The 15,664-nt window shown below is 37.2% G+C and overlaps 1 protein-coding gene across 2 annotated transcripts in view; it reads right to left on the bottom strand.

Moving 5' to 3' along the window:
• The window catches only part of LOC126094522 (probable ATP-dependent RNA helicase DDX56), a 128,619-nt gene that overhangs the window by 71,535 nt on the left and 41,420 nt on the right, over positions 1 to 15,664 (bottom strand). For both annotated transcript variants that reach the window (XM_049908951.1, XM_049908942.1), the window contains 3 exons: positions 10,330 to 10,471; positions 5,777 to 5,877; positions 5,149 to 5,290 (listed from right to left, as the gene is read on the bottom strand). In XM_049908951.1, coding sequence (XP_049764908.1) covers positions 5,149 to 5,290; positions 5,777 to 5,877; positions 10,330 to 10,471 — 385 coding nt within the window. The remainder of the gene's footprint in view (positions 1 to 5,148; positions 5,291 to 5,776; positions 5,878 to 10,329; positions 10,472 to 15,664) is intronic.

Consider the following 15,664-nt stretch of genomic DNA (forward strand, 5'->3'; position numbering starts at 1 on the left):
GCCTGAGGTTTTAAGGAGGGACTGCAGGTCAGTTTGAATCACAGGGATGGGATCTTGATGGCAGACATTGTATTTAGAGGTGTCAGGCAACTGGTGGAGACCTTCACTAACCTACTCCTTTCGGTCAAGTATTACAGTTGTAGATCCTTTGCCTGCTGGGAGGATACTGATAGAGCTATCAGCTTTCAGGGAACAAAGAGCCCTGAGTTCTGCAGAGGACAGGTTAGGGTCATGCTGTAGGGATCTGAGAAAGGGTTGTGAAGCAATGCTGGATGTGAGGAATTCTTGGAAGGTTTATAAGGGATGATTTTGAGGTAGTGGTGGTGAATCATATTGGGACCTTAGCCTGAACTTATCAAGGCAGGGTTCAATGTCAGGTTTGCTGTTGGAAAGGTTTTGGGATTGTGTTGCAATGTGATATTTCCAATTGATATTATGTGTGAAGGAAAGTAGGTCCTTCACCAAAGCAGCATGATCAAATGCAGGTGTAGGGCTGAAATTGAGACTACAACTTAAGAGGAAGAGAAAGATGACAGTGATGAGGCAGAATCATATGTTGACTGTCCATCACGATGACAAAAAACTAGTTTTGATAGTTTATTTTTATGTGTGTAAGTATGCTAAACTTGAGCTGCAACTGTGTAAGATTTAGCAATTTTAAGCACTTCACCAACACTTGGTTCTGATGCAGCCAAAGCATTTGCTGCGACCTCCAAGTCAGTGTAAAGGTGCACATAACATCCTGAATAAATAATTCGGTTAATGATATGGTCTTTAAATATTTCTGCTTGTGTCTGTATATGTGTGGATGGATATGTGTGTGTGTGCGCGAGTGTATACCCGTCCTTTTTTCCCCCTAAGGTAAGTCTTTCCGCTCCCGGGACTGGAATGACTCCTTACCCTCTCCCTTAAAACCCACATCCTTTCGTCTTTCCCTCTCCTTCCCTCTTTCCTGATGAGGCAACAGTTTGTTGCGAAAGCTTGAATTTTGTGTGTATGTTTGTGTTCATTTGTGTGTCTGTCGACCTGCCAGCACTTTCATTTGGTAAGGCACATCATCTTTGTTTTTATGAATAAATAATTCTGTATACAAAACTTTAAGTTATGAAACACTAAATTGCACTTGCAAGCAAGACCCTGCAAGTCAGCAGTCCATGCTGCATAAGACTGTTCATGGTGTTTCCGACACTTATTGAGTTATAGTCTAGTGGTAACTATGTCCATTTGATGACTGGTCTTCAGTTAACAGAGCACACAGATCACTGAAAGACAAAACATTAGAATCAAAGAGTGGCTGCAATTTCTGCACCACTTTGTACAAACAGGTGCGAGAACACAAGAGCAAATGACAACTGTTGCTCCCAAAGATCCAGAAACTGGGGTCCATAACACTGGCACTATGTGCAAACATTGGTTGGTTGGTTTTGCAGTATAAAGGGACCAAACTAAAGGGTCATCAGTCATCAGTCCCTTTTTCCTCATGCAAACAAGGCTCAAGTTAAAACAATTCCCAAAAGAAGTTGGGGAAATGAAAAGGGCGGAAAACTAACGGAGAACCACACGGAAAGAAAAAACGAAAGAAGCTAAACAAAAGGGGAAAACATACACTAAAAGGAAAAGTAGTGCAAGGTATTAAAATAATATAGCAGATGGCCGAGGCTGGCTGACCACGAGAATAAAAAGAAAAAGGATGGGCCAGCCACTCTGCAACACACTAAAATCTCTAGCCTAAAAGAGGAGGCGAGATGAACACACATAATCGCCAAAAGCACAATATGCTAAGTATTTGTCACCACTTTTCTATTTGCTCCCAATACGAAAGCATTATCAGTAAACAAAATCATATTCAAGAGCAGAACACTGAATGAAAGCTAATAATGAGAACAAGGTACAATGAAAGGTTAAAATCTAATAAGCAGAATGGCATGACTGAAAAAACTCATGCAATAGACTGTACAAGACAGAATCATGGCTGGCTGCCTGTCTGGCCTTGCTGCTGACACTGGATCAGCCTTGCGCTTGCCCCTGGTGGTGACTATCCACCACAGGCTGTAGCGCCTCTGAGTCACAATCGATATCAGCTGCTGGCAATTACATTAAAGGTGGTAACTGTGCATTGCAGGCAGGCTGTTTGCTTGCACATGATTTAGCATTTAGCAACTACATACTGTTTAGTTCATGCCAGTATCTGTAAAATTTACAAGGTCTTATCGTTGCCAGTCATCTGTATCTCAATCTCAATCAACAGTTTACCTCCATGGAAAAAAAAGTGTTTCTGGATTTTATTGAATTAAAGGCTTCTGGAATCTTCCTGAACATTGTGATATAAAATGTGTTTCGTAAACCAATTGTATGAGACAAATAAGTTGCTGCGTATAAGGTTTTAATATAAAAGCTGAAATTTTTTCATGCCTGACATGAATAGTGAGGGTGTAGTGCAGGAAATAAACAACCTTGGATCTGCTTTACGGAAATAAAGGAACAACACAGTTGCAACTTGAAAGAATGCTGGGGATAAACTTCATGAAGCTACACACTTTCATTTCAGGTAACTGTACATAGGCTATTTTGACTTGAACGGATAACTTCACAGATAAACCAAAAGCATTTAGGCTGTTTAAATGATGATGCACAAATTTTTGCTTTTTTTCAAGTGTAAGAGCCATGAGTTCCAATACTCAGAAATGGTAATTTTTTAGTATGCACTGCACAAAGAAGACAGTGTCAAATTGTGTGCTATGTTCCAATACTTCCACATCATGAATTATTGCCCGTTTCTGCTGAATCTCCAGCATTCTCCTTTAGCTGGTCATAATTACACAAAACTTTCAAAATGAAGAATATGAAAGAGTGCAGAAATTTTGAGACTTAAAAAATCTTTGAAAATAATTATAATAGTCTGGATTGCAAGGCACATTTATTGAAAGACAACTGGTTTTGCTCATCACATGATCGTCCTCAGACCTACAGTCATGTTGATGGACAATAGCTGTGTATGAAGTGTATGAAGCAGGGATTGCTGAATGATGATAGTCAACTGCAGTTTTCCATCAACATGTCTGTAGGTCTGAAAATGATCATGTGACGATCAAAAACAGTCACTTGGGATCTAGACTGTTATAATTATTTTCAAAAATTGTATTTGATTAACTGATACCTCCAGTAATGTTTTTGATAATAACTGAGAATTAAAAGGCTGAACTTCTTGCAAGACACTGGATTTTCAAATCAATAACCCCTTTTTCCAACACCCTCCTGGAAATTAATTGTAATAATTGACCTGGCTCTTTTGATTAACTCAATTAGCAAGACTTTACAGGGTTCGCTTAGGCTGAACATAATGTTGCACATTATAATTATGAAAAAAAGAACAATTACATTAAGGTCACAATGAACGAGGATTCTCTGATCTGTTCCTTTAAACAGATTGTTAATCTAGCAAATGAGGTGCTACGTATATGAAAAAGAAATGTATTATTTATGTTATAGTTTATTTAGTTTTACAAATATATAAATTAGATTGGTTCACTCATTCATAGGGCTGGCAGGTGAAAAGGTGCAGAAATTTTGGGACTTAAAAACCTGAAATATGTGCAAATGTATCATACGAAAATTTCTGCTCCCTTGATGACGTATGAATGAGTAAGCCTGTCAAGTTATAGTGTTATAATGGTATTAAGTCATGTTATATGATGTTATTCAGCAAACTAGTGTTCCACTTATGTATTTTACATATTTGTCTGTTTTGTTTGATTCACTTCCTGTTTGAGGTACTGGTTGGGCAACGAATGGCAATGGGGGACAGCAGCCAATGTTGTGACATCAGAGCAAGAGCAAAGAGACCTCGGCACCAATTGCAGCTAGAAGGAATAAGCCAGACGAAAGATTCCATGGACCCAATACAAATAATGCACACAAACGGAATAACAAGGTTGGATGTATATTTTTAGGCAGTCTCTTGTCAGAATTCTCTAGAGAGATCTCTCATGATAGCATTTCATGAGACATGTTATGTTGTGCATCCAAGTCTGAAAATAAAGTAATTGATCAACAACTACAGTCTACTGATTTACATAAAATCAGTAAACAACTGTTTTGTGTGGTGTACTATGGCTTGAAAATTGTACAGGAGAACTGCATGATCAATATAGTAACAGTTCAACACAGTGTAACTAATATAAATTCAACAGGTCCACAAAAAACGCAATGCAATGAATTTGTGCACTTGAGCCTAATGGCAACATTATCTTTGATGGCACATCATGTGAACACACAGAAATTAGCACTTGTTTGAAATTACTGACAAACAACTGCAACCTACCTAAGAATCGACAGTGAATTACTGAAATTTTCTCTGCTGGCCGATGTGGCTGAGCAGTTCTAGCCGCTTCAGCCTGGAACCGTGCGACTGCTATGGTCACAGGTTTGAATCCTGCCGCGGGCATGAATGTGTGTGATGCCCTTAGGTTAGTTTGGTTTCAGTAGTTCTATGTTCTAAGGGACTGATGACCTCAGATGATAAGTCCCATAGTGCTCAGAGCCATAATTTTTTTTTTTTTTTAATTTGCTCTGTCAGCAATTTACTGCAATTTGTTCAAAAATAAAATGAATAGTCACCAACTATCAAGCATGTTAGGAATTTCATAAGAGCTGGATTTCAGTTTGCAAAATGTTAAATATTTATTCTTTGTGAGCAGTCATTTTCTTAAAATGCGGTTAGTAAAAAGCAAATTTCAATAACAGTGTTGTTATGACAATTTCACTGGGACTGAAGGAAATATTTATTAAAAGTGGGAATTCCTTAAAAAGTAGGTTAATTAATATGGGATTTTACTTTATTACTATTGTGATTTTACAGATAACATTGTTTTGCTCATACAGTGGCAACCGAGCAAAATGAAGTGGTACCTTTAATAGCATTTGGGATGATGGTTTTAATCGCAATGTTTCTCAAGTGATGTTCTATATTAAATTTTAAGCCTTTACTTAGTAAATTATTCCTTTGGGAGTGAATCTAATATTTAAAGACTCATATATTCTGATATTAAAAAAATAATCTAACATTCAAAGCAAAAGATTGTATGATTGCAGGGTGAAACATTTTAAAATTTTGTTAAATATTTATCATATGCTGATAGTATTTTTTACCTTCAGTTTCTGTGAATTGAGGATTTCTTGCTTAATCTCCTTTAGACGAGCTTCTCTAACTGCAATTCTTGTGACTGCACGCCAGGCATCTTTGGCACGATATCTGAATCCTTCTACCTGCTCTAGTTTGAACTGGTATGCTCTGTGATAAAAAAATAAAAAATAAAAATGTTTATGACACTATGGGAGATAATCATGTGCATCACTATATTATTATACAAAGTTATCAACCAATTTATTAGTCAAAGATTCCTTATACATTTCATGATTACAAATCAAAGGAGTAATTTAACTGGCAAAAATGTTTGAGAAAAACTGATACTTCTTATGAACTCTGCCAAAAACACAACAGTTAGATCAATTTACCTTCAACACAACACAATTAGTGAAGAATATACATAAAAGACAGCCCCCTCTGAGTAGGAAGTGCCCAACAAAAATGAAGCCCATTTACTGAAAAAGAAACACACTGACTTTTAACTGCAGAGAGCTAAGAAATGCTACCACTTTCTTTTCACTTATCAATTGTGTTTGTTATAAACTGTTTCTGTTGCCAAATGAGTAACTTGATATTTATGTAGTTACGGAGTAAAATGCTTCTTTGCAAAGCTCTCCCCCCACAACTTACTTCAATATATTATTATTGTCTCCACAGCTTTTTTGAAGAAATTGTTCAACTTCTTGCATCAGTGGTCTTTCCTTAATACTCACAAAAGATAAAGCTGTGCCCTGCAAAGTAAAAGCAAACACATTAAATACACTAACATAAAATTCACACAGAGCACAAAAAGTAAATGACTTGGTTAAAAATGTGTAACACTTATTTCAAATTGTGTAAACTATAAAACACGCAACTATAAACTGGTAGATCTGAGATGACATTAACAGAACATCCGACACTGAGAAATGTTGATAAATTTAACACTGTTGAGTTGATCTGTTCTTGTGTTACATTGTCACAAGGACCAAACCAGACAGGGATTTGAACTCTGATTCTCCCACATATGAATCCAACATACTAGCCCCTGCATCGTCACCCCATTTTCCATGTTTTGACTTGCAGGCAAGAACTGCTCAAGAAGGGGAGGGGGTGTTTGGGGCGTTTATGAGATGAATGACAAACACGAATAAAGCCTATGTTAAGGGACACCTGCAACTGCCTCTAATACCATCACAGTACAAATACAATACCACATGCAGGCACAGATGTTACAGCTTAAGCAGTTTGTAGAACAATTAACAGTATGAAATTTTGGTGCAAACATCTATATAACAAACATTGTGCATTTCTTGCATATTACATCATAGATGTAGAGGAACTGAAAAGAGGGAATAAAACTGATAAACACCATTCAGTAATATTACATAAAACACAACTTAGCTTCAACTCAGTTATATAAAAATGTGCTTCATTTTCGAGTTTTTGTGAAACGTGGAATCTTATAGCCACGTAGAATATTAAAAATATAACTTTTATATCATCTGATGCAGGAAAACAAACATTCAGAAAGAAACAGTGAAAGAGAAAAGACACAAAAGACACATCACTACACAGGCATTTATTTGGGAAATACGAGTAACTTCTGTCAACTGTTGTTTATTTACATTAGAACAGTGTACTTACTTACTAAATCACTCGATAAAAAGTGACATTTTTGAGGCCATTCCTTTCACATTTATAACACAAGTAAAATGCAATTATTATCAACTATTTCCAAATGCTGTTAAAAAGTGCCCCTTTACACACACACACACACGCACACACACACACACACACACACACACACACACACACACACACACACCAGTTTAGGAATACACAGGATATAAGTGTTTGAAAACAATTTGCACCCTTCAATGAGAATTTGAAATATTAAATCAGAGGGGTCCTTCTAAGCACTTCATCACATACTGAGTAAATGTCAGTGTTTATTTGTTTGCAATACTCAGTGCCAAAAACAGGCGCTTAATATTATTTACTATACCAACTTAATACAAAATTAAGAAACAATGGGATACATAACCCCATTTATGGAACAGTAGATTACAATCATTTCACAGGTTCCTACTTTATTTGCATGTTTTAAATTTATTTATTTCCATGTCTATTTAACCAAGTTTTCTTCCACAAAATCATGCTCCAAATGGTCTTGTTATCTACTTTAAAATGGTCTAGTGTGGAATGTTCATCCTGTAGATGGCACTGCAGTTAGTGGCCCAGACACTGAGTCTCACCATTCTCACACACAACATCTTTAGCCTCACCACACTTGCACAGAGCATCTACTTTGCTCAGGAGGCCAAACTTCTGCAAGCTGATCTTATGGCAATACACTCACACACTCATTCTGGTTAAAGTTTGTGATGCAGGTTAGAGGACCTTACTGCCATAGGCCAACTCTTTGCTTGGGAAGATGTTAGAGTTCTCCAGGTCTGTTCTCTCTTCTGCCAGTGCTTCTGATAGGCACCCATGAGAACCTGTGTTCTTTGCATGAAGGGATTATTGGGCCATATGGGTCTCCTGATGGTGGTGCTCTATGCATTCGGTGATATGAGTTCATTTCCAGCTTTGTCCTCTCCACATGTGATTCAAAGTCCCGGTGCATGCGAGTGCGTGCAATGCTGACGAATCGTAGCATATCAAATTCAGCATCCTGTTGCAATTAGTACGGACTCCTTCCTTCACTGTGATGTCCACATTCTTCATACAAGCAAAGGTGCTCCAGAGAGAGGGAGCATCTCGGCACACAATGCTATAACTGACATCTACAACAGTCGTGGATTAACACCTTGGGTCTGCTCGTCATTGACCTAATAATGTTGTTCGTGACACAGAAACTGGCTCTGGAGTCGAGGCAATGTTCTAAACTTCAGGAAGTGATCCAGGGTCATACCTAGATATTTAGGCTGTGAACAGTGCTGGAGTCACCCATCTCACCTTGTCACATTGGGTTCTCATGATGATTACCAAGATGAAAAGTACCAACCTGCGTCCAGCCGGGGTTTCACTTCAGATGGTTAGCATCATAACAGATAGAGCATGTTCAACGTTAGTCTGTCAGTTTCTTATCTCTTCTACCGATGAGAAGTTCTAACATGGAGCTGACACTGCAGCATATATGACTTACTTGATGTCATTTGGTATTGGCTGGTCATTTGTGTACATGCCGTACAGTACTGGCACCAAGATGCTTCCTCGTAGTGTGCCTTTCATCTCTATCCTCCACCTACTGTTCTTTCCCCATAAAAGTTGACATAAAATGTCCTGCAATGGAGAATGGCACCAACAGAGGATGCCATACAGCAGTCTCTCATCAGATCGTATAATTTAATCAGTGACTTTTGGTGAGTGACAGTGTCATATACAACTGGTAGGTCAATGAAGACCACTCCAGTAATCTTCTTTTGTTCAAGCCCATCCTCCATGTATTGCTTCACATTTATTAGCTGTCCATTAAATCATTTTCCTAGAGTGGAAGCCCACTCACTGGTATATGAATTTCTCTTATATGATGTTTTTGATGTGAAGCAATGTACAAGATATCTCAGAGCTGTGAAACAGGTCAGAAACTTTTTCCATCATTTGACTGTTCCCCCAGTTTTGATGATGAGACCACTTTGGCCTTCCTCCATGTATTCAGGATATTTAAGTCTGTAACACAGGTTTTCATCACAAACAAGAGTCATTTATGCAGTCCAAAGCTGTCAATTTGTTCTACACACAGTTCATCAATGCCAGCTGCTCTGGTGGCTCTTATGTCACAGATCACAAACTCTGCCTCAGACATGACGAATGTTTTCATGAGAAAATGGTTTTCAGTCCACAGAGACCATGCTTGGCACTCCTGAGCTGTCTTACTGTTGGTTCTGTCTTTCAGCACTTGGTTTGCAGCTTAAGTGTTGAAACTGTCCATCACGCATTTACACAAAATACGTCAGGTCTTTTATACAGAAGAATCAAATAAAGCAGATCTCATTTTTAACACATTCATTATTTTCAGAGCCTCAGAGCTCTGAAACTCTCTCACATTTCTAAGAAAGGTTTACTTAAAGTACCGAGCTCATGACCATGGCCAATGGGATTAAGTCTCGGCACAGCACCAGCTTTGAACATCACTTTGATTACCTTCCACGTGCGTCAGATCTACATACCGTATACCATCCTACTAGGACCGAATAGTAATTAAGCCTAGAACCTATGGATTTGCAGTCTGACATTTACTCTCTCAGCTGCTGACCTACACTGAAGACATCAAGCAAGAAGCATTTATTATTGTGGATAGGAATCGCAGGCACGGTTAAATTAAGGCCAGATATAATTAGACACTCTCTCTTACAAACTGTCCAAAGTCATTCCTCTGTCACCAGATTCAAATTAAACTGAGCAGAAAAGATAAAATCTGAACTCATCTACAAGAACCTTCCCCAAACAAGTTTACCAAGAAGTTCTACGTTAATAGACTAGGAAATCTATACTTTCAAAGCTGACTTCAGGCTAAATTTTTCAGGAATTGTAATGCTTTTTTTTCTTTTTTTGTGTGTGTGTGTTTTCCTACTTCTAGTAATACTGTCATCTACACAAAAGTGAAAAGGAAAATCAAAACAACTGTATCAGCATTTCTAGTTCCTGTAAGGGATGGCAGCATGCCTTACATGTAAATACAGGCAAAGTTATGCACAAAATCATGAACAGAAAGAACTCCATTGGAGCCTGAATCAAAATAAATATCTGAAAGTCCATGACAGTGACCACAAAATAAAATTCTACTGACACCATAGCACAACAGAAATTTGATGAAACCCTAATTTACAAATCATACCAACTACAGCAAATACCAGAGAGTTTCATCAAAACATTAATGTTTCTGAAAAATCACTGAAAAGCCTTTACATTAAAAAAAAAAAAAAAAATGTGGATGAGAAATGTCTTGGCAGGTTAAAGAAAAACAGTGAGTATTAACTAAAGTATTTTATCTCCAATTTTTAAATCACAATACGATTTTGTCCTGAATATTGCACCTCATCAATTTCCTAGTGGAAATCTTCAGTGTTTCAGATAAATTAATTCATGTATTGAAGCACGCAAGCAATTATGTCATGCATTACATATCAATGATGTAGTAACTCAAAAGCTTTTTTTATAAACATTAAAATCAAAACCACATTATAATAATATTGTACCTGATTTGTTCCTCGAGCAGTGCGACCAGCTCTATGGATATATGAGTTTACATCAAGAGGGAAGTCAAAGTTAATAACATTGGAAACATACTGGAAGTCTATTCCTCTTGAAACACCTGACTCTTTATCTTTCTTCCTTTTGCTGAAATTATAAAATACAAAATTATGTGCATACATTCAAGTATAATGCCTTCTCAGAAAAGATTTCAAACACCGAGTGTGTTTGCTTATCACTTTAAATGTATGATAATGTGATATTCCTACATTCCTTCTTAAAGGCAATGACTAGTGAACATACTACCAAGTGCTAAATACAGAATTGACGGGTTCGGCAGTAAACAATGGTAAGGGACAGTCTGCGAGAAACAGAGATATTAATTGTAAAATGTCAGAATGACATGTTTCATTCATATTAGTAAAAAGTTCTACGAAAAACCGATAGATGGCACCACTTTGCCAAATTTCAGACTTCGCTGGATCACTACCCAAAAAAGTTGTAGTAGGACTTATCCTTAAAATGAGTAGCCAGACACTTCTTATTTAGTTAAAGATTGGAAGTTTACCAGGCTTTAATCTTGTCTTTAAGATCCTACAAGTAGTGACAATGATGACGCAGACACTAAACATGTTAATGATCAACAGAGCATTGATGAATTTCTTAGTAAAACCAACTGATTTGTATATAAGTACAATATAACTTCTGCACAATTTCAGTGCAGTAATGTGTTCACTGAAAATTTGTGTGTGTGTGTGTGTGTGTGTGTGTGTGTGTGTGTGTGTGTGTGTGTGTGTGTGTGTGTAAGTATAATCTAACTTCTGCACCATTTCAGTGCAGTAATGTGTTTATTGTAAATAAGTATTACAGTAGTTGTATTACATGTTTGTTACCTTATAAATAAATAAAAAACTTTTTTATTTTAAATTCAGTGCATTAGTATTTGTAAAATGACTCTTAGTGTTCATTAAAAAATGACGATCATTCCACTTGGGACCTGTGGAATGGTACATTAGCTTATTTGTTTTAGTTGTAAATATTTGTCATGTATTGTTGTTTTTCTGACATGTTCCACATCCTGGAGGACCTCCTCACTACGGATCAATTGGAATGAAAGTAAATCTAATCTAATCTAATCTAATCTATAGAAAGAATGAAAGAGGCTAAAATGTCGCAGTGTGCAAGAGCAGATGAAGAAAAACAGGAATGAAGGAAAGCGGTATGTACAAAGTACAGAGGTAAGGATAATGTTGTTGAAGGAAAAAGGACAGACCCACCATGCAAATGACATAAAAAATGTTTCCAGCTTGTCAATGAAGTACATAAACAAACAATATTCCAAAATACCTGGGAAATGAATTACTACAATACTCAAAATTCTTACCTACAAGGTTGCTTGCGATCAAAAACTGTTATCCAAAAGAACACTAAACAAGAGATATCTAGACGCAGTCAAACAATTCTATATACAGTGAAAACTGTCAGAAAGGATATCATTGTTTGCACAATTGCATTCCTTAACATTCATGGACTTCAGAAAAATAGAGGGCGAGTAGAGAATGTATTGTTGTTTTTCTGACATGTTCCACATCCTGGAGGACCTCCTCACTACGGATCAATTGGAATGAAAGTAAATCTAATCTAATCTAATCTAATCTAATCTAATCTATAGAAAGAATGAAAGAGGCTAAAATGTCGCAGTGTGCAAGAGCAGATGAAGAAAAACCTACTTCTGATGGCAGAGGTAAGCACACCAGTCATCCTAGAAAATATTCAAATGAAAGCTTTTATTGACGAACTTCCAAAGTACAGGAGTCACCCCACTCGAAAAGATTCATCGCAAGAGCACTAAGTATGGAATATTCCCTGCAGCTCTGTTATGACAAGTGTGTCAAGGAATGTTAGTTGGCAAGCAAAAGTTCTATTTCTATAGACAAATTTGGATGAATATTTACTGAGGAATTCAATATAAGTTTCAAGATGCCTAAAATGGACACCTGTCAACAATGTGATTCAATTTATGTAGCAATCAAGCATGCTGAGAACTGTAAAAACAAAACTGTACTATATTCATTGTGAATAAAGCAGGAGAGTCACCATCAAAAAGCAGAAGCTGGGTAATCTGCAATATGTGAAGCAATGAAAGTAGCAAAACAAAATCAAAATAATCATGTAATCATGTTCGATTTGCAACAGACACTACCCACGCCTAATCTGACTGGGTCAACGTTTTATAAGCATAAAATATGGTGCTGTAATTTTAGGATTGGGGAGAAGAGAAGTTTGTGGCACAACTTGACTAGATGAAGGGATCGGTTGGTAGAACATGTGTTGAGGCATCAAGGGATCACCAATTTAGTATTGGAGGGCAGCGTGGAGGGTAAAAATCGTAGAGGGAGACCAAGAGATGGTTACACTAAGCAGATTCAGAAGGATGTAGGTTGCAGTAGGTACTGGGAGATGAAGAAGCTTGCACAAGATAGAGCAGCATGGAGAGCTGCATCAAACCAGTCTCAGGACTGAAGACCACGACGACGACAACAACAACAACAACAACAACAACAACAATTTTAGTGTCCATTCTTGTGCAGATAGCCAAGGACACTTTTTTTCTCTGGGGTGAAGCAACAGCTAAAAGGGGACCAGTTGAAATAGCAAGCTGTTTAAAGATGTATTTCGAAAAGAAAGACATCAAAGGTGAAAAGTTGATTGCGTTTTCCGACAGCTGTAGAGGACAAAAGAAGAATTGGACCTTAGTGGCATTTTGACTCTACCTGTTAAAGTCTGGTTGTTTCAGATACATTGAGCACACCTTTCCTTAGGCTGGACATAGCTGGCTACCTAGTGACAGAGACTTTTTTTCTCAGGTGGAGAAAAATGTCACCTCACATTATCAAAGTGTTTATGGACTTTATCACTGGGAAGTAATTCTAAGAACACCCCAGCGAAATAAGCCATTCAGGTAACTCATATGACTCAAGAGTGTTTCTGCAGCTTCTCTGCACTGAAACAGCTACTCCATAAACCACAAGCATCAACTGCTCAAAGCAAATTCAGTATTAGGAATTGCATTCAACTCGTATTTTCTGCTGAGCTACAAAGTCCCACCCCAACATTAATGTTCAGTGATACATACAATGGTTGCCTAGAATATGTTGCCCTATCAAAACATGGAAGACCTGCAAGCAGTTCTTTCCTCACAGAGCCTAAACTGATATAATCTGGACCTCTTCCCACTAAAGGAGACAGCTAAGAGAAATTCTCTCAAGGTTAAAATGGATACCTCCTGTATATCATGATTGGTATGACTCACTCCAACCAGAAGGAGGGTACTGCCCTTCAGCAAAAAGAAGATGAAGAAGAAAGATAGACAATCATGTAATGAGAAAACAATGTTTTAAGTAAAATAACAATGTTAAGTAAATGCATTGAGAATAAAATGTTTTCACATAAAAAATGTTAAGAAAGTGTGTTGAGACTACAATGTTTTGAGTAAATAATGTTAAGTACATGTTTCTGAAATTTTGAAATTTTTTTTTTGAGTTGATATTACATACTAAAAATATTTAACTTTTGACACTGTGTAATAAAGCAATGCTGCACCTGAAGGGAAAACAAATTATTTTGTATGTATTTCAGATATCTGATTTATGGGATTTTATTAAAAGATTTGTGGTGCGTTTTCTCAGAACTACTGATTTGTCCCTTACCATTTTTTAACTGCCGAACTCTTCAATTTTCAAGTACAGTGATCTACAGTGCCTTTACTATAAGGTACATCCCTCACAGTTCTATTTTAGGCCAATTCCGGGCATATGTTATATAAACAATTCTTCAAGTTCTCTTTACTCTGTTCGAACTTTGTTTAGGATTGACAGCTATGAATAATGCAGTGGGGTAAGGCTCCTGAGAAAGGCATGGCATGCATTCAGCCTATCTCACGAGACCTATAGCTGCAGCAACCACCCACAGTTGCCAAACATTCACCTCCCACCACTACAACATTTGCTACTTGCACTATACTTCAGATTCAAGCAGCATGTTGTCCTGTGGTCTCAGTCTGTACCTGCTGAGATTTTGTTTGTTTTCATTTCTTACAGTTGTGATACCTGTTATTACTATTGCTCATTGTGTGATACTGAACAATATCACAAAGCAAGATCATCAAATGTTATTTAGTGGAACTGTTAGATGTCTTTCTCTTGGCCAGCAGATTGCTGTTGGTCAGTTACATGTTCCATAGATCATTTGAACAATTCTTTTATCAATATCATTTGGAACGAGCCAATTTACAGGATATATATACATGATTACTGTTAACATTAATGAACTGAACATGTTATATTATTTATAATCATGCAACCAAACTTAAAAAACGGCCGGTTTTAATTTTTTATTTTCGCTTTTTAAAAGAAATACATCAGTGGAATTGAAGTTGTTGTCCAGGAAAAATGATTTTAAATTAGATTTAAAACCTGCTTTGCTACCTGCACATTATGAAGATCATGCGAGTGAAATGATTTCCACATTACATGCCACACCATCAACAACTGTTCTGGATAATGGTCAAACCATTCAGCTGTTGTTCAAATAACTAACATGAATGCAGCCAGCCACATAATATCTCCGACAACTGCTGACATTTAAACAGATGCACATCCCATCATTTTCAAGGCACAAACACAATGAGAGCACTACGCAAGGGAATTTAAATCCTTGGCAGGCAGGGCTACGCCATCCAAGATCAGCATGGCATCAGCAGAAAAACAAGCGCGCGTGCACACACACACGCATGCACGTGTACACACAAACACACACACACACACACACACACACACACACACACACACACAATAAATAACTACTGCCACCACACAATCAAAGATGACTAATGTCAGAAGTTATCAGTGGTGAATACTAATTTCTAACAAGTGAGTAAATGGTAAAGTGAGTGCTCTTCTAACCTCACATCGCACACAAAAGTTTTCCGGTCCTTTTGACAAGTAAACAACAGATGCTTGAGAAAAGTTTTAAGTAAGTTCTGTCCCATCCTCTATTACAGAAATGACTGGACGTAATGAAAATAGATATTAAATAAGATCTGCCCCAGACTCTATTAGAGAAACAACTGGATGCAATGAAAGTAGATATAGAATATGCTTTAATTAAAGATATCAGTGCAAAACATTTAGCTGCTCATGCAATAAAGAAAGGGACAACATTTGAATGTGACACCACACAGGCTAATGATTTTCACACTCTCAGCAATTTTAAAGAGAAATTACAACTGCCAGATATCATTGCCATGAAATCAGAGAAAAACAACAGTACTCTTGTACA

This window comes from Schistocerca cancellata, chromosome 1 (genome assembly GCF_023864275.1).
Source record: "Schistocerca cancellata isolate TAMUIC-IGC-003103 chromosome 1, iqSchCanc2.1, whole genome shotgun sequence".
NCBI classification, from domain to species: Eukaryota; Metazoa; Arthropoda; class Insecta; order Orthoptera; family Acrididae; genus Schistocerca; species Schistocerca cancellata.